The sequence below is a fragment of the Rutilus rutilus genome (assembly GCF_951802725.1).
Source record: "Rutilus rutilus genome assembly, chromosome: 5".
Taxonomy (NCBI): domain Eukaryota; kingdom Metazoa; phylum Chordata; class Actinopteri; order Cypriniformes; family Leuciscidae; genus Rutilus; species Rutilus rutilus.
The window spans coordinates 19,391,019-19,416,400 of record NC_140213.1 but is presented as its reverse complement, the minus strand read 5'-3'; the positions used below and the strand labels follow the sequence as shown (position 1 = coordinate 19,416,400).

Here is a 25,382-nt window from a genome sequence, read left to right as displayed (position 1 = left end):
CAACAGCGGTACCCCCAGCGAACCGGACAGCCGGGTTATGTCTGTTTGATCCAGCTGTAGATGTAAAGAGACTGGGCGCAATCAATTTTCGGCGGACCATCACTTTTCGGCACGACACCGGCGCACGTGCAGTTCAGTCAGAAAAATGTGCGCTGAGGCGACATTCCTATCACTACTTGTACTACATTATATATAGTTATTATATTTAAGTCACTTTTAACTACATTATTAAAGGTAGGCCTACTCTGGTAGTTAAATAGTAGGTGGAGAATCGCGCCAGTTCACAAAAATCCATTACTGCTTCACAGAGAAAAAAAAAAAAACGAATAAACACCAATATCTATTTATATTTTCCTTACCTCTGTTCACTCATCGTCCACAGCAGGTGTGTCAGGATGTTGAAATGTGTGCACTGTGTGTGCAGTGCCCAGCCCGCCAGTACAACAGCTGGAGAGGAAACGTGAGGTCTTTGATGCCTAACTGTGATTGGTTAGGAATTATTTTCAAATTGATGCCTAACTGTGATTGGTTAGGAATTACTTTCAAATTTCTTGGGTTACCTGCAACATTCTACAATTTGTTTTTACACACGTCAATAGGCTAAATTGATTTTATTATTATTGTTGTTCATATTATCATCATTATTGTATACTAATAATAATTACTGCGTTTGTCTGACAGCTGCACTGTTATGAAGCACAACCTGATAAATAAATTATGGGTGCAATGTATGTCTGTGTTTCATGGAATCCAAATTAAGGCCATGTGTTATAAACGCTATAACCAAAATTTCAGTGCCATGAAGTCCAACTCACCTGATAAGTAGCCCTGATAAAACAGCTAAAACTTTTGTCAGGTGGTTGACGTATGCTATACAGATTTGATTACTGTTACGCTGTCACTACCTGTATTCATTAGTCGCTGACAAACTGCTGTATTGTGACTTAGGAGATTTTGATCATTACCAAAAGGCACAACTTTTGTATTTGCTGTTCCATAATGTAGATCATCCCAATTTGAACCATTTTCTCTTGTGAGAATGAACACCTTACTGGGAGTGTGCTGCTCCAAAATGAATATAGTGTATACACCTGCAAACAACATAATTTTGAGCAGCAACCCAGCTGATATATTTATATAAAAAAATGCAAAACAACACAAGGTGGTTTAGGATTCATTATATAATTGTAGAAATAAGTATAAACCATTAATAAATCCCGAACCAATGTGTGTTGTTGTGCGCACAAAAGTCTTTCAGTTGCTTGCTTGCAGGTAGTTCATTCATTTTAGATCAGCACACTCCTGGTGAAGTCGAGCTTGTTCTTCTGACAGGGAACACACTGGGTCAACTTGATCTATTACACTTGCATGGACCAGAAAATCTATGGATAATCTGAACTATCACCTTAAATAAAATAAAGAGCCATGCTTACAGGAAGCTTTAAGTTGGGGTATTTGAGACATTGATTTATCTTACCCAACACCATAACTGAAATCGTATCAAATTTGTCTAATGTTGCCTGTATCCTATTTTAGATGTATATACATTAGCATGCTGACGTTTGTGTTTTGGTTAGTAACCATGATGTGCAGTCAACAAAACAACAACATCTAATAATGGAATGTTGTTTGCCTAGATGTTAACATTGTCTCATAGCTGGGTTTAGACCACCATACCTCACGACAATTTAGAAGTGAGATTGTGACCCAACAACACATTCATTCACATTTAGTATTTGACATCATATGACGTTAGCTTGAGACTTTGGCACAATGTTGGATTTTACAACACAACTTAAAACCAAGAAAATATCTAGGCGGATGTTAGAATTAGCAGATGTTGACATTGGAAAGATGTTGAATATTTGTTACTTTACAACACAACTTAACCCCCCCCCCTTGTGTGGATGTTAACATTGTTGTTTAGGAGACGTTGGGTTTTGGTCACCATACCTCATGACGAAATGTCAGTGTTTGACGTGAATATGAAGTTGTTTGGAGACGTTGGCTTGACGTTGTATTTTGGTTAGTTAATACCACAACCTAAAACCAACAAAATATCAACGTCTAATGATGTTAGAATTTGACGTTGTATGGACGTCAACATTATGACGTCAAGGTGACGTTGGGGTTTGGTCACCATACCTCACAACTAAATGTCAGTGTTTGACGCAAATATAACGTTGTCAGGAAACGTTGGCTTGACGTTGTATTTTGGTTAGTTAATACCACAACCTAAAACCAACAAAACATCAACGTCTAATGATGTTAGAATTTGACGTTGTGCGGACGTCAACATTATGACGTTAAGGTGACGTTGGGGTTTGGTCACCATACCTCACAACTACATGTCAGTGTTTGACGCAAATATGACGTTGTTAGGAGACGTTGGCTTGACGTTGTATTTTGGTTAGTTAATACCACAACCTAAAACCAACCAAATATCAACGTCTAATGATGTTAGAATTTGACGTTGTGCGGACGTCAACATTATGACGTTAAGGTGATGTTGGGGTTTGGTCACCATCCCTCACAACTAAATGTCAGTGTTTGACGCAAATAAGACGTTGTCAGGAGACGTTGGCTTGACGTTGTATTTTGGTTAGTTAATACCACAACCTAAAACCAACTAAATATCAACGTCTAATGATGTTAGAATTTGCCGTTGTGCGGACATCAACATTATGGGCCCTATCTTGCACCCAGCGCAATTGACTTTGTACACCGACGCATGTATCATTCCTATTTTGCACCCGCGCAAAGCGGACTTTTCCCTCCACAGATGCACGTCGGTTAACTAAGAAATACACTTGCGCTCCCCGGGGCGGTTCAGCGCAAAGAGGAGGCGTGTTCCAGCGCAAACGTTCCCTCATGCTATTTTACAGGTTTAGAAAACAATTGCGCCACTGACCGAAAAAAACCCAGTTTAAAGTCAGTGGCGCGTTGCGCATGTTATTCATATGCTATTTTAAGGGCGCATGCTTGGCCTTAAACAATGTAGCGTGTGCACAAAGCGCATACACTTTGATTCTCTCATCTACACACAGACGCAGCAGTTATCATTTTTGCAAATCATACATTATTACGATAGATAGATAGATAGATAGATAGATAGACATTTTATTATAAAAGCATACATCTAGCTTACACATTTACCCAAATTATCATACGCCTTTTTAACCGAAGTTAATTTGGGTGTGTTTCTCCATCCCCAACGTCCCTGACGAGAACGTCGGTCTCCTCGGCCTTGAACCGCTCCTGTCGTGCGCCTGGCAAATCCGCCGTTATAATAGGAATCCGCTTTAGAACAAGCGCGCCTGCTCTTAAAGGGAATGTGAGATGTCGCTCTGATTGGTTTATTTCACGTTACGCCCAAACCACACCTATGAATAATGAAGCTACTTCAGACCAACCAAGACATTGGCTTGACGTTGTATTTTGGTTAGTTAATACCACAACCTAGAACCAACAAAATATCAACGTCTAATGGTGTTAGAATTTGACGTTGTGTGGACGTCAACATTATGACGTCAAGGTGACGTTGGGGTTTGGTCACCATACCTCACGACTGAATGTCAGTGTTTGACGCAAATATGACGTTGTTAGGAGACGTTGGCTTGACGTTGTATTTTGGTTAGTTAATACCACAACCTAAAACCAACAAAATATCAACGTCTAATGGTGTTAGAATTTGACGTTGTGTGGACGTCAACATTATGACGTCAAGGTGACGTTGAGTTTTGGTCACCATACCTCACGACTGAATGTCAGTGTTTGACGTAAATATGACGTTGTCTTGAGACGTTGGCTTGACGTTGTATTTTGGTTAGTTAATACCACAACCTTAAACCAACAAAATATCAACGTCTAATGGTGTTAGAATTTGACGTTGTGTGGACGTCAACATTATGACGTCAAGGTGACGTTGAGTTTTGGTCACCATACCTCACGACTGAATGTCAGTGTTTGACATAAATATGACGTTGTCTTGAGACGTTGGCTTGACGTTGTATTTTGGTTAGTTAATACCACAACCTAAAACCAACAAAATATCAATGTCTAATGGTCTTAGAATTTGACGTTGTGTGGACGTCAACATTATGACGTTAAGACGACTTTGGGGTTTAGTCACCATACCTCACGACTAAATGTCAGTGTTTGACGTAAATATGACGTTGTCAGGAGACGTTGGCTTGACGTTGTATTTTGGTTAGTAAATACCACAACCTAAAACCAACAAAATATCAACGTCTAATGGTGTTAGAATTTGACGTTGTGTGGACGTCAACATTATGACGTCAAGGTGACGTTGGGGTTTGGTCACCATACCTCACGACTAAATGTCAGTGTTTGACGTAAATATGACGTTGTCTTGAGACGTTGGCTTGACGTTGTATTTTGGTTAGTTAATACCACAACCTAAAACCAACAAAATATCAACGTCTAATGGTGTTAGAATTTGACGTTGTGTGGACGTCAACATTATGACGTCAAGGTGACGTTGAGTTTTGGTCACCATACCTCACGACTGAATGCCAGTGTTTGACGTAAATGTGACGTTGTCTTGAGACGTTGGCTTGACGTTGTATTTTGGTTAGTAAATACCACAACCTAAAACCAACAAAACTTCTACGTCTAATGATGTTAGAATTTGACGTTGTGTGGACGTTACCATTATGACGTCACAGAGACGTTGGATTTTGGTAACTTTACAACACAACCTAAAAACAACAAAATATCAACGTCAGCTGACGTCGGTATTGGACGTCAGCTTAACGTTGACATTAGACGTTGAGTTGATGTTGGATTTTAGTCATCCGACGTCGCAACCAAAATTCAACCGAATATCAACGTCATATGACGTTGTGTGCCTGCTGGGATCATGCTTTGGGGGTGTTTTTCTGCACATGGGACAGGGTGACTGCACTGTATTAAGGAGAGGATGACCGGGGCCATGTATTGCGAGATTTTGGGGAACAACCTCCTTCCCTCAGTTAGAGCATTGAAGATGGGTCGAGGCTGGGTCTTCCAACATGACAATGACCCGAAGCACACAGCCAGGATAACCAAGGAGTGGCTCTGTAAGAAGCATATCAAGGTTCTGGCGTGGCCTAGCCAGTCTCCAGATCTAAACCCAATAGAGAATCTTTGGAGGGAGCTCAAACTCTGTGTTTCTTAGCGACAGCCCAGAAACCTGACTGATCTAGAGAAGATCTGTGTGGAGGAGTGGGCCAAAATCCCTCCTGCAGTGTGTGCAAACCTGGTGAAAAACTACAGGAAACGTTTGACCTCTGTAATTGCAAACAAAGGCTACTGTACCAAATATTAACATTGATTTTCTCAGGTGTTCAAATACTTATTTGCAGCTGTATCATACAAATAAATAGTTAAAAAATTATACATTGTGATTTCTGGATTTTTTTTTTTTGATTATGTCTCTCACAGTGGACATGCACCTACGATGACAATTTCAGACCCCTCCATGATTTCTAAGTGGGAGAACTTGCAAAATAGCAGGGTGTTCAAATACTTATTTTCCTCACTGTAGCTTGATGACGATGTGAAGGAGCGTGGAATGATGGGAACTGTCGTTTTAAACTCCACCGTGGATGTAAATCAGTCCGACGGGAATCGAAAAATCATGTTCATGGATGAGGCTAAGTTCTTTTTTTATAATGACATGCTTTTTGTGGCGAGGGGGGCGTGGTTCAGCGCGGTCTGTAATGGGAGAGAGAAGAGACGAGCAAGTAGGTCAAGTGCAAATGACGAACACCTGTGTCTTATTGCTGTGATCCGCGTGGAGAGACCGCTTTTAAGCCGTGCGCTGAGAGAGACTGAAGAGAAAATTGGACGCAGAGAAAGAAAACCGGTGGATCCGAGCTCTCATTTTTGAACTGTTTTGTGCCGTCGCGGTTGCCACGTTGAATGCGCGTTGTGCACGACTTTTGTTTGTTTTGCTTTATTTTAATAAAGTACGAGTCCCAGTCACGCTGACCCGTCTTCTTCCTTCCTGACTCTTGAACCTCATCACACTTGTATTTCATTAAAATGAATTAACCGCAAGAAAAGTAAGGTTTAATACTAAATTGGTTATCATAGATGTTACTGTATGCCGAATTCATTGTTGTGATAACGCTGCGCAGTTTTACGTATTCTAAACAATTGTTGTAAAAGTACATTCGAACATACCCACATCATTTGCCAAAATACTGATTAATCTTTATGTATAACATATGCTATATTTATTTACATGGCCATAAACATCAGACGTGATAAACAATGTGGTAACACTTTAGAATACTGTATCTTACTTACTGCATAACTTATAAGGAATTATTGAAGTACTAATAGGTAATTCTTCATTAACTACTTCTTCACTATTGTTAACTACTAAGGAAGTTGTGTTAACTAATCAGTATGTAATATAATTGTATTGTTGTGTTAAGTAACAGTTAGTTAATCAATAACTAAAGAATTCTGTCATACCTCCCTATGAGCTATTATTAATTATCTACTAATTAAGGTTCAAGAAAAATAACTAAGAAGTAACTAACATACAATGCCGATATGGTGAAGAAGAAGAAGAAGGAGACAGGTTTGTGTACGTTTTATTGAATCTATAAAATCATTACTGTGCTGTAAATCATGTTATTTTATGCAAGGCAACATACAAGGACACAATGTCAGTTAGCTAGCTCTTTTTTGCGTGATGGAAACGCCTGATTCCTTGCATAAAACAATTGTTTTTATTTCTAAAGATCCTAAAACATCAGATGTTAAAATATGTTCTTAGAGCTGTGCACTGTTTGTTTATGGGCAGGTTATGGAGTCAGTAACAGCATATTTTGGCTATGAATGAAACGCAGGGCGGCGGTCTGGTAATTCTTTATTAATTACTAATGAGTTCCCTATATTTTCACTTTAGAATACTGTATCAGGTTCTAAGTAATTCCTGAAGAATGATCTAATAATTCTTTATTAATTACTAATGAGTTCCCTATATTTTCACTTTAGAATACGGTTTCAGGTTAAAAGTAACCTAATTTCCTGGATAATTATTTGATAGTTCTTTATTAATTACTAATGGGTTCCCTATATTTTCACTTTAGAATACTGTATCAGGTTCTAAGTAATTCCTGAAGAATGATCTAATAATTCTTTATTAATTACTAATGAGTTCCCTATATTTTCACTTTAGAATACTGTTTCAGGTTAAAAGTAGCCTAATTCCTGGATAATTATTTGATAGTTCTTTATCAATTACTAATCAGGTTATAAGTAATTCCTGCAGAATTATTTGACAATTATTTATGAATTACTAATAAGCTCCCTTTCAGTTTCCCTCAGTCGTTGCCTCAAATACATGAATTTACTCAATGGCATATGCTGAGGAAAACAGACATACACAGTACTTTACAGGTATATAAAATATAAAAAACTAATCTGAGGTAAGTTGAGTGGGGTTCCTTTCTGAAGTTGATTTCTTACAGAACACACTCAAAAAACCACACAGGTAAAAACCTCTTTAACATTGTATGCATTTGTTAAAATTGTATTTTCATAATACTACTTCTATTAATAACATTAGTAAATAAGGAAGGTCACAACTCATTGTAGTTTGTATGACTGTTCATTAGTTACTTCTTAATTATTCTTCTTGAACCTTAATTAGTAGATAATTAATAGTAGTTCTTCAGGCGGTATGACAGAGTTAATTAGTTATTGATTAACTAACTGTTACTTAACACAATCATAAAATTATTTTACATACTAATTAGTTAACACATCTTCCTTAGTAGTTAACAGTAGTGAATAACTAGTTAATGAAGAATTACCAATTAGTTCTTCAATAATTCCTTATTAGTTATGCAGTAAGTAAGATACAGTATTCTAAAGTGTTACCAACAATGTCAATAAACTAAACACAAATCTAAAGCAATAATACTTCCCTTACGTAAACATCACTATTACCGAATGCTACATTTGGAAAATATCAAATTAAGCATGCTTTGTCGACAGAACCAGCTGCAATCGGTAAAGAATAATTGTGTTCCATAACGACTGCAAGAAACAAGCTAACGTTTGTTGCTTGATAGACGCTACAACTTCCGCATTTGTCCAGGACTCCACGCAGTACGAGCGGAAACCGAGGGTAACGTGGATATGACGCAATTGACTGGCGACTCCTAGCTCCCCCCTGCTCTAACGCCCCGTTTCCTTGGTTAAAATCGCAATTTTCTCACGATTTAAAAATAGTTGGAAACATTTGGGATATTGTAAGTAATCAACTTAACAAAATATATAACACTGGCCTTGAGATTATGAGATATTTTAATGCAAAATTCTTGCATATTGTACCTTTAAGGCCTATTCGGACGTTAATTGTTTCTCATGGGCTCAAGGGGTAAGTCTGTAATTTTAGTGCAGTCCGAATCCATAATATCAGTGTTTTTTCTCACCCAACCCGCGTAAAAATCCTTGGCCAAATTAGTACCTACTGTTTTTTGACAAACAGGTCGTGTGGTAATTTAACCCTCTGGGGTCGACAAACGCGCCTGCGCGTTTTGCTGGATTTTCTTCACATTGTAGCACAATAAACTTAAATTACTCCGTCATTTATGGTCATACAGAAAAAAAGAAATATGAAAAAAGAATCTGTGATATTTCTACTTTTGTATGTGTCCACTTACAATCAAATCAAAACATTGTGCTTTTGTAAAATAAAGAAAATAAACAGGGTGTGCTTTCTGCCTCTCCGCCTCGCTGAACTTTTTTTTCTTGAGCACGTCTATAAACTGAAACAAAACTCAGCGAATACCTGTCACACATTTATGAGCCATATATCTTTATAATCATTTAAGTGTGTACTTTTAAATGATCGGATTCAAACTGAAAACAAATATTCTCTGCTTAAGTCATTTGTATAAAACCAACAAGATGTCCAGCTTCTCAAACGCTTGCTCATTATTTTTAATTTGACCACGCACACACGCGCAAAAGAGATTGACATGCAAATCGTCCACGCCTCACACGAACGCGCTCGTTACCTCAGAAACAAAGCACCAAACTTCACCAAAGTCTCTGCTTTTCATCGAGTTCGGAAGACACGCCGTGAGCTTACATTGGATTTACCTCAGAAGAAGAAGAACGCGATTTGAAGACAAGAAAGATGTAAGGTAAGAAATTCTTAATTATTAGTTTATGTTATTGTTGCATAAACTTCACATTGCAGTTGAACCGTTACTGTGTTTGTGGATATCTGCTCAAACGTAGATATGTATAATATGGTAACCATAATGTATCATATTTTGGAGCGAGCTCTGCTTTTGAATGTATCATATTTTGGAGCGCGGTCTGCGTTTGAATGTTTCATATTTTGGAGCGCGGTCTGCGTTTGAATGTTTCATATTTTGGAGCGCGCCATGCGTTTGAAAAGCAAAACGCACCAAACAATAGGCTTCATGGTTTTATATTGTAATCAATATATTTTTCTCTAGCGTAGTTAGAGAAACTGAAATCTTTTGGAAGACTTAATTTATTGTTATTATTATTTTATGCAGCACTGCACGTAGCCTATGCCTACAAGGCACAACAAACCTGGTGTTCATTATTGTTGGAAACATTTGTGTGTGTGTGTGTATTCTGTGAATTTTAAAAATAAATTTTAACCAGAAAAATCTAAAATCTATTCCCAATATCGTGCAGCTATAGTTTCTCTTGATATCAGTATGTTAAAGTGAAAATCAAATACCTTGGAAATTAAAGGTATAATGTTTTTAGGAATGGCACAAAGGTCTCTGTCTTTGGATCATTGTTTTCAATAGTGTGCTTTTTGTCATTTGTTGTGTATCTTTGGATTATGTTGTGTTGTAAATAAATCCAAACAATCAAAAAGCCATTCTTTTTTTAATCTCCTCATTCTTTGTGCAAGGTTGCTCAGAATGACAGGGCCTGATAGCTCCTAATAGGGTCTTTGTCTTTCTCAGGTGTGAAAGCCATGCATATTAATGACGTGATCACGCCTCCCGCATAAAGTTTTCTTACACAAAACACGTCTTACAGTTTTTAAATCAATATATTGTCTTATCTGAATGAGCAGTCAGGGTGATTTTCACATAGTTTTGGAGCAAATATTCTAGGCTACGTGATACAATTTTCAAAAGTCTTGTGAAGAAATAATCAATTGTTTTTTGTATTTTCACAAACCACGCATAAACGTCATTATCTCATAACTACAAACTTTTACACACATGCTGCTGATATATTATTGTAGCAGAGTTTGTGCTAAATACAGTGTAATCAGACTTTAGCCATGAAAATGTCACAAGTAACAGAAATAAGCACAAATGTCAGAGCATGTCAGAACACCTCCAGGGCCAGAAAACACCTCAGACCCCAGAGGGTTAATTGCCGTCTGAATCCACATCTCTGAGTTTACAAGAAGGGATTCAAAATCCACTGTTTAAATCCTTTTTGATCACTGCAGAGCACCGTACGTAAGATGTACACTTTTATTACTAAAATGCTGGAAAGTATTTACAAGAACAATATTTCATCGCAGCTCAACCTCAGCGAACACGCCTAGAAATGGTATACCTTTAGTTAAAGGTACAATATGTAAGAATTTTGCATTAAAATATCCCAAAATCTCAAGGCCAGTGTTATATATTTTGTTAAGTTGATTACTTACAATATCCCAAATTTTTCCAACTATTTTTAAATCGTGAGAAAATTGCGATTTTAACCCCCTGAGGTCGGCGGTCTCGCCGGCGATACCAGCTCGCTTTTTTTTTATCAGTGTAAAAGAAACTCATAAATACTCTGTTGACTTTGATTTTCCATAGGAGTTTCATACATCAATCGATTCTGTTAAATGTGTATTATTTTTGTGTATACTCACAATAAAAGCAAAGTGTTGTGCTTTTCGCCAAATTAAGAAAAATAAACACGGAGCGCGATCTGCCTTCTCTCTGTCCGTGTAGTCCATTCTGAAACGCGTCCGAAAATGAATCATAACTCAGCGAATACTTCTCACACAGACACGTGGTATATGTCTTTATGAAGCTTGAAATCTCTTCTTTTAAATGAAGTAATTAATATAAAAAACAAATGTTTTCAACTCATGTAATCCGTTTGAAAGCAAGGAGAGGTACCGTTTTTTCCTTCTGCCTCATTATCTCTATAATGAACCGAGGCCGCCCCGCCCCCGGCGCTATTCACATGGTAAATAGTTTAGGTAATCTATGCCTCGCACCCGCCCCCCGATCAATGCCTTGAAAACACGAAGTTTCATCAGATCAGATTCACTGATAGTTCATCGCGTTTAGAGAGGATGGCTCGTTTCTCCGGTAAAGACGCTCTTCAGATGATTCTGGACAGCGAGGAATAACTCACCTTGGCTTTTCCTCAGAGGAAGATTGTAGCTCAGACGACGAACGGCAGCATTTTCAAGAGCGAATTGATCACGCCGAGTAAACACCGAGTTTTCGCGTGAGTAAATACGTGTACTCAAGTGGTCTAGTGGTAGAACATTTGCCTAGCGTGTCAGAGGTTCTGAGTTCGAATCTGCACTCATATGGTTTTTTTTTTTTTTTTTTTTTATCAAATCAGATTATGTTTATCAGTGGTTGTATATCAGGCAGAGACATGTTTGTGTGTATTTTGTTTTGTAATTTCACTGGAACGAAAAGAGAGTCTCCACAACGGATTGAAGCGCGCGTCCGAGTGAAGACTGCGCGAGCCTAAAACAAACACAGTATCCGCGTCTGACTCGCGGGAATCCACGGCGCAAACCTGTGAGGGGCTGTGTTTTCTCGAGCCCCATATCAGCTCGAGAAAACACAAGTTTATTCAGATCATTACTTGTTTACACCGTCTCGCAGCGCTGTGAGGAATAATAATAAGGGAAAATGTCCCTCAAAAGGTAGATGTAAACAAACTATTAAAAGGTAAATATAATTTTTTTCTTTAAATAATTTTTATTGTGTTTTATTAGTAACAAATTTGGGGAGGGGATAAATATTCCAAAACTGAAAATACAGTATGAGAATTAACTGCACAATTACTAGAAATGTTTACCTTGGATATTATACAATTTGCAAGCACAATTTGTGAAAAAAAAAAAATGTATATAAAAAATATAAATAAAATTAATTTTTGTGTATAAATATATACACATATATATGTGTGTGTGTATGCACATAGATATATATTTGTATAAGCAACGTATTAAACTGCAAATTAACATTTATATTCCTTATAATAAAAATGAAAGACCTATGTTACAGACATATGAAAGACAACATTTCGTTGATTAGTTTTGGATAGATACATTTTTACTGTAAAATATCTGCCACCTCAAATAAGCTTTTATTTGCCAATTTTTTGTCAAAAATAATCAAATAATCAATCAAATCCTTAACTTTGAAATATGTATGATAAAATGTATACTTTAGTTTTTACAAAGAAAGATTACACTTGAATTGTTGTTTATTTAAATATTTACAAGGTAGATGTAAACAAACTATTAAAAGGTAAATATAAGCCTTTTCTTTAAATAATTTTTATTGTGTTTTATTAGTGACAAATTTGGGGAGAGGATAAATATTCCAAAACTGAAAATACAGTATGAGAATTAACTGCACAATTACTAGACATGTTTTCCTTGGATATTATAGGCCAATTTGCAAGCACAATATGTGGAAAAATAAAAAAGAATTGAGATGCTTCCAACTGTTGCTCTTGCATTCTTGTGGCTCAGTGACTCACCTGAATGAATGGCTCATTAAGTATGCGGTCCTCAGGTGTGAACCACTAAATATGCATGATCGTTGACGCCCACTCGAATATTGCCTTTCCAAACAGAAAGTGCTTTGCAAAATTCAAATCAATGTATTGTGTTATGTGAAGGATTAGGCAGGGTGATTTTCACATAATTTTGAAGAAAAAACACTAGGCGATGACATCCATTAGACAAAAGTCTTATTGGCACATATTTAGTGTGTGTTTTGTGGTCTTATTTCAGAAACTTTAGTTTTTAGTTTTTTCAATAACCACGCATAAACATTATTCTCTCAAAAATGCAGACATGTACATTCTTGTTGCTCACATATTATGGTAGCCCTGTTTGTGCTAAATAGTGTGTAATTTTTTTTTGCCATTACTATGTTTATAAGCAACTGAAAAAAGCACAAATGTCAGGGCATGTCAGAACATCTCAAGGACCCCAAAAACACCTCAGACCCCAGAGGGTTAACCAAGGAAACGGGGCGTTAGAGCAGGGGTGAGCTGGGAGTCGCTAGTCAATTGCGTCATATCCGCGTTACCCTCGGTTTCCGCTCGTACTGCGTGGAGTCCTGGACAAATGCGGAAGTTGTAGTTGTAGCGTCTATCAAGCAACAAACGTTAGCTTGTTTCGTGCTGTCGTTATGGAACACAGTTATTCTTTACCGATTTTAGCTGTTTCCGTCGACAAAGCATGCTTAATTTTATATTCAAATGTAGCATTCGGTAATAGTTATGTTTATGTAAGGAAAGTATTATTGCTTTAGATTTGTGTATAGTTTATTGACATTGTTTATCACGTCTGTGTTTATGGCCATGTAAATAAACATAGCATTTGTTTAGAACACGTAAAACTGCGCAGTGTTATCACAACAATGAATTCGACATACAGTAACATCTATGATAACCAATGTAGTATTAAACCTTACTTTTCTTGCGGTTAATTCATTTGAATGAAATACAAGTGTGATGAGGTCCAAGAGTCAGGAAGGAAGAAGACAGGGGTCGGCGTGACTGGGACTCATACTTTATTAAAATAAAGCAAAACAAACAAAAGTCGTGCACAACGCGCATTCACCGTGGCAACCGCGACGGCTCAAAACAGTTCAAAAATGAGAGCTCGGATCCACCGGTTCGCTTTCTCTGCGTCCAATTTTCTCTTCAGTCTCTCTCTCGTTCCAGCGTGCGGCTTATAAGCGGTCTCTCCACGCCGATCACTGCAATAAGACACAGATGTTTGTCATTTGCACTTGATCTACTTGCGTCCCGCTCGTCTCTTCTCTCTCCCATTACAGACCGCGCTGAACCACGCCCTCCTCGCCACAAAAAGCATGTCATTAAACGCAACATTTATAAAAATAGAACTTAGCCTCATCCATGAACATGATTTTTCGATTCCCGTCTGACTGATTTACATCCACGGTGGAGTTGAAAACAACAGTTCCCATCATTCCACGCTCCTTCACATCGTCATCAAGCTACGCCGTTGTTGTTGTTTGGAATGTAGCGCCCTCTAGCGGCAAAAAATGCTTGCATATTGTACCTTTAAGTTATACCTTAAGAGTCTTCGTTGCGCGCTAAGAGACAACGTTATCGGGAAACGCAGCCCAGTTCATACTTCCTGGTTCTAGTAAGAACTCTAGCTGCTGCATTTTGGACCAGCTGCAGTTTGTTTATTATGCGTGCAGGGCAACCACCCAGTAGAGCATTACAATAATCTAGCCTTGAGGTCATGAATGCATGAACTGTTTCGCATTTTCCATTGAAAGCATATGTCGTAATTTAGATATATTTTTAAGATGGATGAATGCGGTTTTACAGGTGCTAGAAACGTGGCTTTCAAATGAAAGATTGGTATCAAAGAGCACACCCAGGTTCCTAACCGACGACAAAGACTAGACAGACCAGCCATCAATTGTTAGACAGTATTCAAGGTTAATACGTGCAGAAGTTTTTGGTCCAATCATTAGGAACTCTGTTTTTTCAGAATTAAGTAATAGGAAATTACTAGTCATCCACATTTTTATATCAGCTATGCATTCAGTTAAATTCTTGAATTGGCAAGTTTTGACGGGGCGCAAAGAGATATAGAGCTGAGTATCATCGGCATAACAGTGAAAACTAATCCTAATAATATCTCCCAAGGGTAGTATGTACAGAGTGAACAGCGACGGTGCTAGTACTGAGCCTTGTGGTACTCCATACTGAACTTGTGATCGATAAGACATCTCTTCATTTACTGCTACAAACTGATAACGGTCAGATATGTATAATTTAAACCATGCTAATGCAATTCCACTAATGCCAATATAATTTTCAAAAGTCTATTTAAAAGAATGTTGTGGTCAATGGTAACAAATGCAGCACTAAGATCGAGTAACACTAATAGAGAGATACAACCACGATCGGATGATAAGAGCAAATCATTTGTAACTCTAATGAGAGCAGTCTCAGTACTATGGTACAGTCTAAATCCTGACTGGAAATCCTCGCAGATTCCATTTCTTTCTAAAAAGGAACAAAGTTGTGAGGATACTGACTTTTCTAGTATCCTTGACAAAAAGGGTAGATTTGAGATCGGCCTTTAATTGACTAATTCGGTAACACTTTACAATAACAGGGCATGAATAATCATGTACTAATATCTGAATTAATAGTTACTTCAACATGAACTCATGATTAGTGAAGATATGAACTAATCATGAACCAATGAATAGTGATCTTAACTACAACAGGAGTCATAATGATTCATGCATGAATAACAGCAGCCTTAAACATGTTAGTACATGTTTAATAGTTAATGCATTAATTAATACTATAACGTTTAGGGGTAAACTAAATCAATCAGGCTTCGTAAGTATAAATAAGAAATATTTTGACTTTGAAATACATTTAAACAATTTATTAGTCATAATTTAAACTATTGACATCAGCAGCTCATCATAAACATTACTGAAAGGCACAGGATTAGTTTGTTATTAATTTCACTGATCCTCCTTATCAAACATAGAAAATACTAAATACACTAATAATTTAATCTTTCTTCCTTTTGGATTAGAAATAAATGCTATTTTGTTCATTGTGTCCATTTTCATCTGAACTTCTGTTCATACTGAGTTCATTATCACCTGTACTTCTGAACCTATCTGTTCTTCATGTACATTCTATTTTTTCTCTTTGTGTTCTTTTGGCTCTGCACTGCTGTTGCTGCCCCCATATTGCTACTTGCAAGTATATTTATAATTGAAGTTAATGGTAACTATAGAACCAACAACACATTCAAAAATAAAAACGGTTATTTTTTTGTTCCTGGAGGCACTCAAAGCAGTTACGCACAATGCTTAATATAAGAGTTCTTTATGAAAACGTGGTGGTTCCCTTAAATAGTGTCTTAGTGTAAAAATAAAAGACTCACACATTTATCTAGGATTTTTTTCACAAACCGCATCTATTTATTCTGTGTACCTCTTCCCATGATTGCTTTTTTAGTGTTTCTTTCTGGGTGTAATATAATGATGTAGCACTTTGGGGCAAATATGGCCACCAGTAATCCAAAACTGGAAGCCAGGATGGCAAATATCTCCACTGCCACTGCATATTTCCCTGGAGAGCTCACATATGCTGGAACAAATGCAATCCACACAGCACAGAAGATCAACATACTGAAAGTGATGAACTTTGCTTCATTAAAATTATCTGGAAGGTTTCTTGCCAGGAAAGCTAAAAGAAAGCTCACTGCTGCCAACAGTCCAATGTATCCCAGCAGTAGAGAAAAACCAGCCACTGAGCCAATAGCACATTCATATACTATTATAGACCTAATATACTGGCTGTTTTTTTGGGGTGTTGGAGAGGCAGTTGATAGCCAAACTGCACATATCACAACCTGGAGGGCTGTTAGGACCAGGACTGTTCCTCTTTGTTGAGCTGCTCCAAACCATTTTATCGCACCTTTACCTTCTGGTCGAGAGGACTTGAACACGGCTATTACCACCATAGTCTTGACCAGGATGCTGGAAATGCACAGGACAAAACTTATGCCAAACACAGCATGTCTTAACTGACACGTCCACAACTGCGGCCGGCCAATGAAAAGCAGCACACATAGGAAACACAGTTTAAGTGACAACAGTAGCAGAAAGCTGAGCTCTGAATTGTTTGAACGTACTACAGGAGTTTTGCAGTAATGAGCAAAGATGAAAATCACAATTGCACAGATACAGGTGCCAAGCAGAGATGCAGTGGTCAAAGAGATGCCCAGAGGATCCTCGTAGGATAGAAACTGCACTTCTTTGGGGATGCAATGATGTTTTTCTTGGTTGGACCAGAAATCATTTGGACATGCTTTGCACTCAGTGGCGTCTGTACATGTGAAAGTAAGAAATAATAAAATAAAATAAAAGAGAAATAGCGAAATAAAATATGGTTTAATGGTTATAGTTTATTAATGTTTTATTTTCAGTATACATTTTTCAATGATACCTCTTACTATTTCTCACCTGTTGTATTAGAAATCTCTCCATCAGCACAGGGCAGGCAGTCAAAACAGCAGACGGGAAGGCCCTTCTTTGTGGCTCGTCTGGTTCCTGGTGGGCAGCTCTCACTGCACACAGATTGTGGGGGCTGAAAGAGACATCATCTGTTATTATTCAGGCAAGGACTGATATGTCTCTGTTGTGTTTGTATGATCTGATGGTCTTGGGAACACATTGCACAATTTTTTTTTCTTTAGTCATTCGTTTGATATTGTTTTGTTTTAAATATTTAAATAGTAATTTGCACAAATGATGACATTTAAAATAAAATAAAAATTACTTTATTTGTCTCATAGTTCCAGTATATTGCATCCTTATCCAGTGTCAACACCTTCCCTGTTGTTGACCCTTCATTTACCACACCAACTGTACGGACAATTATTGCTTCATCAGAGCTCAACTGCCAGTTCAACACATCATAGATGGCTAAAGCATCTCCATTCTTATCAAATGACACCTGATCCCCAAAGCCTGTGGTGAAGTTCACTTTCTGTAGGTAGTGTACCAGCTGTACAGTTTAAAGACAGGACATGGGTTATATATGTTTATCTGATATATTAATTAATATAGCACACAAAATATTTTGCTTTTCCACATTCAGCTCTTTTATATGCCTCATAATCTGTATAATCTATATATTAGAGTATTACCTGCCAGGGTTTCAGGTTGGATATGTCGGCACAGCTATTCCCACTGAATGGTCCTCTCCACTTCTCACACTGCATCAGATCATGAACAGCATGTGCCAAAGCATAAACTGCCTTATATACATTGTAAGAGGCCCTAAGCTCTGATAAATCAGTGTATGGTGTGTTTATGCTGCTTAGAACCTCTTGCCCTGAACAAGTTTTTTCACCCTCTCTGCCTCCAGTTTCAAAATTGCACCCAAACATGTTCTCCCAGAAGATTCTCACCAAATTGTTTTGTGAGTTGTTGTCAGGACGAAGGCCTAGCAGAAAGTTACCAAGCCCCTGTATCTCTCCTCGTCGGATGGCAATACCCAGTGTACCCCCCAGTACAGACTTAAATTGTGGAGCAAGAAGCACAGGTGAGGTAGCCCAAGCCTCACTAGCAATCCACTGCCTGCCTGTAACATTTTTTAACACCATCTCATCAACCACGGGCAACAAATAGCTTGAAGTGGAAAATACAACCACCACTTTTGCTGTGGAGCCTTGAATGATTCCAACTATGCGTTGTATTTCCTTCTGATTGTTATCATTGGGCAGTATCTCTGAGAAGGCCACACACCCTCCAAACTCCTGCACATCCTGGTAAAAGGATTGACCGGCATTGATGCCATAATCATCGTCACTATAGAGGAGACCAACCCAGGTCCATCCAAAATGCTTCAAGATCTGAACCATAGCCCGCACCTGGAAGGCATCACTGGGGATTGTTCTGAAGAAAGAGGGGTACTTTTTCCTGTCACTCAAACAGGAGCAGGTGGAATAGTAACTAATCTAATTAGGAGAATGGAGAGCAGAGATAGAGAGAGAAAGATGAACATTTTTATCAGTGCTAAAGTCATTGTCAAATTTTTTGTTTTGTTTTACACAATGTTTTGCTATTAATATCGAAAATGTGATTATGGCATAGTAGATAACCAAATATAATGTCATCAAAACAAATTAGAAAAGGGTTGCAGAAAAGACTGATAAACATGTGAAAGTATTTCCTTTTTAGTCTGTTTAGAAATGATAGTTTCCTGAAGATTTTTTATTATTTTAAATTTTTTTAAAGGTAAAAATATATCTCTTACCATAGGCAGTCGAAACAGCCCCAGGACACTGGAAATTGCAATAGAATGAGTAGAACCTGGATCACCTATGATTCCAATCACCGGTGGTGGTCCTTTGCAGTTGAGGTCAGAGATGGTCTCCTCTGTCCCACTAACCAGAGCTGTGGCACCACGAAATGCCACTCCAAGCCTTAAACAGTTGTCGTAGATCCGGTAACCAAGTGTGATGTTAGGCAGGAGGTTGGGGTTGTTATTAATCTCATTGATGGCAAAAACCATTGTTAGTGCTTGCTGGAAACTTGTCATATAGAAGCTAGAGAAGACAATACAAATGAAATGAGACTATTAACTTCAATAATACTAACAGTAACAACAGAAAAAATTATAAAATAAGATTAACTGAATTCCATAACATTTCTGTGAGATCAGATTTTGAATTTGTAAAAAATATATACAGTATATATACAAAGTTATATACAGTATGCAGTGAATTTCAGTCCTGTAACCCATCAACATGTCATGTAACATGATATCAGTTTCTTAAATCATTGTTGAAAATGTATATGTAGTCATAAAAATAGCATTCCATTTTCCAATTATTGCCTTTAAGTGTTCTTCAGTTGGTGTGGTCCAGACTCACAGCTCACAGTGTGGTAGTTTTGGCACCATTCTGAAGCTCAGCTCTGGGAATGCTTTGAGGTACTGAACCTCAAAAAGACCACCAATTAGAAGGTCTCCATCCTGGTACATCCCATTCAGCCTGAAGCGTCCCTGGAGCTGACAGGTACCTGAACCGGTCATCATGGCTACAGAGATATAGTTACAAGGCAGGAACAAACAAATGTGCAGAATTAACCACATCCCTCACCCTTTATCTCGCTATGTCACTCTTCCCTCAGCTCACTGATTTATCATAAAGATTGTGTGTGGCACTTTTTTTTTTTTATATAGCAGGCGGTGCCAGCGGCCTCTCTGGAAATGAAGACGTAATTTTTGCCATTTTGGGGCCCTCCACCAATGTCTGTATCTTGTCAAGACACCATTTGGCTCCTTTAACCCTCTGGGGACCAAAAACGCGCCCGTGCGTTTTGCTCGTTTTTTTTTTTAGCAATGAAAATAAACACTAAATGCTCTGTTAATTTTGATCTTTCATTTTCGTGTAATACATCAATCGATCCTGTTCAGTTTCTATTTTTTTTCTGTATACTCACAATAAAAATAAAGTGTTTTGCTTTTTGACAAATAAAGAAAAATGAACATGATGCGATTTCTGCCTTCTCTCTGTCAGTAAACTCCCATTTGAAACGCGTTCGAAAATGATCTATAACTTCGCGAAAATTCTGTCAAACAGGCAAACAGACCCACGGGCATAAAGCTTGAGATCGCATCTTTTAAATGAAGTAATTTATATAAAAAACAAATATTCTCAGCTTCTGTAATCTGTATAAAAAGAGAGCGACTCCAGTCGAGCTCATTACGAGCCATTCAAAAGTAATTTGTGTCACGGTTCATGAATTCACTGTTTCCTTCTTGTCTCGTGTACTTGTTGTTATGTGTGTGTGTGGGTGTGTGCGAGTGGGCGTTACCGCTCTGATCGGCGCATCAGCGATCCAGCTGATCTCACTCTCATCACAGCTGCAGTCAATCCATTCATCTATAAAGTCTCACCGCACTTGTCTCTCTTTGTCAGATCGTTGTTTTGGTGTCTTCCGTGTGTGTGTATCCAGTCCCCGTCGGAGTTTCAGTTCCTGTCTTGATTTCCTGTTTGGTGTTCTACTGGTTTTCGTTCGTCGTCTGGATTTCTTCACGTTTCGTCATCGCATCACTACACCACCGGATTGCTGACCATCTTGTCCCTGCGTCACCCAACCTGAGAGAGACTTGTTCATCTATTCCAACCTGAGAGAGACTTGTTCATCTATTCCAGCCTGAGAGAGACTTGTTCATCTATTTTCCTCAATAAAGAGTTTTACTTGCATTATTGCTTCCGTCTCATTGAGCGTGACATAACGATCTGACCATGTCAATGGAAGCAGCGAGTAATCCCTCAACTTTGGATGAGTTTGTAAACTCCAGCATTCAGCGGATGGACAGTCAGGAGAAGAATCTGAATGATACGGCCCGGGCTGTTCAAGCTTTGGTGACGCAGGTGTCCGAGCTCACCCAGCAAATTCAACATCTGCGAGCTCCCACTGCGCCACCCACACCGGCCGTTCCCCCCACACCATCAGCGAGCGCCTCCCAGTCGGAGCCCCGCCTACCTGTTCCGGAATCATACGCGGGTGAGCCCAACTTTTGTAGAGCTTTTCTGACACGTTGCTCGATGCATTTTGCCCTCCAGCCCAGAACTTTCTGCAACGAGAGTGCCAAAGTGGCATTTGTGCTGACCTTGTTGACTGGGAGGGCAGCTCTATGGGGGACGGCGGTGTGGGAGAATCAAGACCCTTGCTGCGCCTCGTTCCAGACACTCGCCGCCGAAATGAAACGAGTTTTCGACAGAGCGGTTGCCGGGAGAGAGGCGGCTCGGATGCTCGCGGAACTCAAACAAGGAGAGAGGTCAGTTTCAGATTACTCGATTGAATTCAAGACCTTGGCGGCTGAGTGTCAGTGGAACGAGGAGGCGCAGTGGGACATGTTCCTGCATGGGCTGGCTGACCGCGTCCAAAGAGAGATCTACGCCCTGGACCTTCCTACTTCCCTTGATGGACTGGTGGAATTGGCACTTCGAGTGGATGCACGACTGACTAGGGTCGAGCGACGGATGCTACCCAGCCGAGGATTAAGAGGAACTGAGAATCAGCGGTCCAGCGGCAGGGACGCGGTCAGCCTCGTCGACGATCACGAGCCCATGCAGGTCGGTCGAGCTCGGCTTTCCCGGGAGGAGAAGGAAAGGCGGAGATCCCAAGGCCTTTGCCTGTACTGTGGCGCCGCAGGACATTATGCTTACAACTGCCCGGTAAAAGGCCAAGCCCGGCAGTAAGTATGAGGCTACTGTCGGGTGGGATCTCCGCTGAGAAGACCTCATCAACATCTACGCTCCTCCCGGTAAGACTAAGATGGTCAGCCCACAATCACGACTGTCACGCACTGGTGGATTCAGGGGCCGAAGGTAATTTCATGGACCATTCATTTGCACTCAAGTTCCAAGTTCCCATCCAACCACTCACTCACAAGATCGCTGTTCATGCACTCAACGGCCAGGATTTACCCACCATTGCACTCATCACCGGACCCATCACACTCATCACATCTGGCAATCACACTGAGACCCTTTCATTTTACATACTGGACTCACCTCTCGCACCTGTTGTTCTCGGACATCCTTGGCTCATCAATCACAACCCCAAAATAGACTGGCAGAAGAATTCAGTATTGGAATGGAGCAGTAAATGTCATGAGTCCTGTCTTGTGTCTGCCTGTTCGTCTGTTTCTGTTTCTGTGTTTCAGGAGGTGGCAGTGGATTTGTCTAACGTGCCCGCGGAGTACCAAGACCTGAAGGAGGTGTTCAGTAAGTCTCGTGCTGCTTCTCTTCCTCCGCATCGTCCCTATGACTGTGCCATAGAGTTATTGCCAGGTAAGTCTCCGCCTAAAGGCAAGTTATATTCGCTTTCTGTCCCAGAAAGGGAGGCTATGGAGAAATATATTTCTGATTCTCTAGCAACGGGGTTCATCCGCCCTTCCTCTTCTCCAGCGGGGGCGGGGTTCTTTTTTGTGGGGAAGAAGGACGGATCTCTGCGACCTTGTATTGATTACCGGGGGCTGAACAGCATCACGGTAAAGAATACTTATCCTTTGCCGTTGATGTCTTCAGCTTTCGAGAGGTTACAGGGAGCATCCATCTTCACTAAATTGGACTTACGTAATGCTTATCATTTGGTCCGCATCAGGAAGGGGGATGAGTGGAAGACTGCTTTTAACACCCCCAGGGGGCACTTTGAATACTTGGTCATGCCTTTTGGGTTGTCCAACTCCCCAGCAGTCTTCCAGGCACTCGTCAATGACGTGCTGCGAGATATGGTCGATCAGTTCATATATGTCTACCTGGATGACATATTGATAGTTTCCTCTTCTCTCCAGGAACATGTGCAGCACGTTCGACGAGTGCTTCAGAGGTTGCTAGAGAATGGGCTTTTTGTCAAGGCGGAGAAATGCGTTTTTCATGCACAGTCTGTTCCTTTCCTAGGGTACATTGTGTCGTCTGAGGGAATACGTATGGATCCTGACAAGGTTAAGGCTGTGGTGGATTGGCCAAGTCCAGATTCCCGTAAGGCCCTACAGAGGTTTCTGGGGTTCGCTAATTTCTACCGGCGGTTTATTCGCAATTTCAGCCAACTAGCCTCACCTCTGACTGCCTTGACCTCCCCCAGAACTACGTTCAGGTGGTCAGACGCAGCTGAGGCTGCGTTTGCCAAACTGAAGGGCCGCTTTGTTTCAGCCCCCATCCTCATTGCCCCTGATCCAGCACGTCAGTTTGTGGTGGAGGTCGACGCGTCAGAGGTGGGGGTAGGTGCAGTGATTTCCCAACGCTCTCTCACAGACGACAGGATGCATCCGTGCGCGTTTTTTTCTCATCGTTTGTCCCCTGCCGAACGAAATTATGACATTGGTAACAGAGAGTTGTTGGCAGTCAAGTTAGCGTTGGAAGAATGGCGTCACTGGTTAGAAGGGTCGGGGGTGCCTTTTATCGTCTGGACCGACCATAAGAATCTGGAATACATTAAGACTGCCAAAAGATTGAACTCCAGGCAGGCTCGGTGGGCACTTTTTTTCGGACGTTTTGATTTTACTCTCTCGTACCGCCCGGGTTCTAAAAACATCAAACCCGATTCTTTATCGCGCATTTTTGATCGTTCCGAACGCCCGTCCACTCCCGAGTGCATTTTACCGGAGACTCTATTCATCTCCACACTCGTATGGGAGGTCGAATCGAAGGTCAAGAAGGCCTTAGAAGGGGTAACGCCTCCGCCCGATTGTCCACCGAACCGTTTATTTGTACCGGAGGGATTACGGTCTGACGTTATTCAGTGGGGGCATTGTTCCAACGTGGCTTGTCATCCAGGAGTTAGTCGTACCAAGTTTTTGGTCAAGCAACGATTCTGGTGGCCGCTTATGGCTCGTGATGTCCACAGTTTTGTTTTGGCTTGCTCTGTTTGTGCCGTTGGTAAGACCTCCAATCGACCCCCAGATGGGTTACTTCAACCGTTGCCTGTCCCTTCGAGACCCTGGTCCCATATTGCGCTAGATTTTATTACCGCCCTCCCGCCCTCCCGAGGCTACACGGTAGTTTTGACCGTGGTGGACCGGTTCTCGAAGGCGGCCCATTTTATTCCCTTGCCCAAATTACCTTCAGCCAAGGAGACAGCGTTGATTGTCGTTGACCACGTCTTTCGCTTACATGGCCTCCCGACAGACGTGGTTTCCGACAGAGGACCCCAATTTGTGTCCAAATTTTGGCAAGAGTTTTGTAAATTATTGGGAGCGACTGTCAGTCTGTCCTCAGGGTTTCATCCCCAGAGCAATGGTCAAACTGAGAGAGCCAACCAAGATTTGGAGAGGTCGTTGCGATGTTTGGTCTCCAAGAATCCTTCCTCATGGAGCCAACAATTGTCTATGGTGGAGTACGCCCACAATACATTACCAGTGTCGTCTACGGGCCTGTCTCCGTTTGAGTGTAGTGTAGGTTACCAGCCACCAGTTTTTTCTAGTCTGGAATCCGAAGTCGCGGTTCCCTCTGCTCACGCCTTCGTCCAGAGGTGTCACCGCACTTGGACTAGAGCCCGTGAGACTCTACTCCAGGTGGGGGCGCGCACCAAGGCCAAAGCCGACCGCCACCGGTCTAGGCCTCCCGTATACGTCGTTGGTCAAAAAGTGTGGCTTTCTACCAAGAACATTCCTCTCCGCTCCGTCTCTAATAAACTTGCTCCCAAATTTATCGGCCCGTTCACTGTCACCAAGATCATTAGTCCGGTGACAGTCCGCCTCAAACTCCCTCCAGTGTACAGGAGGATTCATCCCGCCTTTCATGTTTCCAAAATAAAGCCTGTGTTTCGTTCTTGTATTAATCCGCCTGTCCCGGTTCCCCCCCCCGCCGCGGCTCGTAGAAGGGGAACCTACATATTCGGTTAACCGTATTCTGGACTCAAGGCGGAGGGGACGCGGTTTCCAGTACTTGGTGGACTGGGAAGGTTACGGTGCGGAGGAGAGAAGTTGGGTACCTGCTAGAGACATCCTGGATCACTCCCTTATTGATGATTACAATCGACAGGTAAGGGAGTCTGGGGACGCCCGGAGGCGTTCCTAGGAGGGGGGGTACTGTCACGGTT

General features: G+C 40.4%; 1 protein-coding gene across 1 annotated transcript; it reads right to left on the bottom strand.

Moving 5' to 3' along the window:
- Nucleotides 1-16,231: 16,231 nt before the first annotated feature.
- Nucleotides 16,232-19,860, bottom strand: LOC311290473 (extracellular calcium-sensing receptor-like; the record flags this gene model as incomplete). The annotated part of the gene is made up of 6 exons (XM_084408963.1): nucleotides 16,232-17,145; nucleotides 17,283-17,406; nucleotides 17,650-17,826; nucleotides 17,969-18,781; nucleotides 19,081-19,372; nucleotides 19,700-19,860. The coding sequence occupies 6 exons, from the start codon at nucleotides 19,858-19,860 to the stop codon at nucleotides 16,232-16,234; spliced, it is 2,481 nt and encodes an 826-aa protein (XP_084265089.1).
- Nucleotides 19,861-25,382: the final 5,522 nt, after the last annotated feature.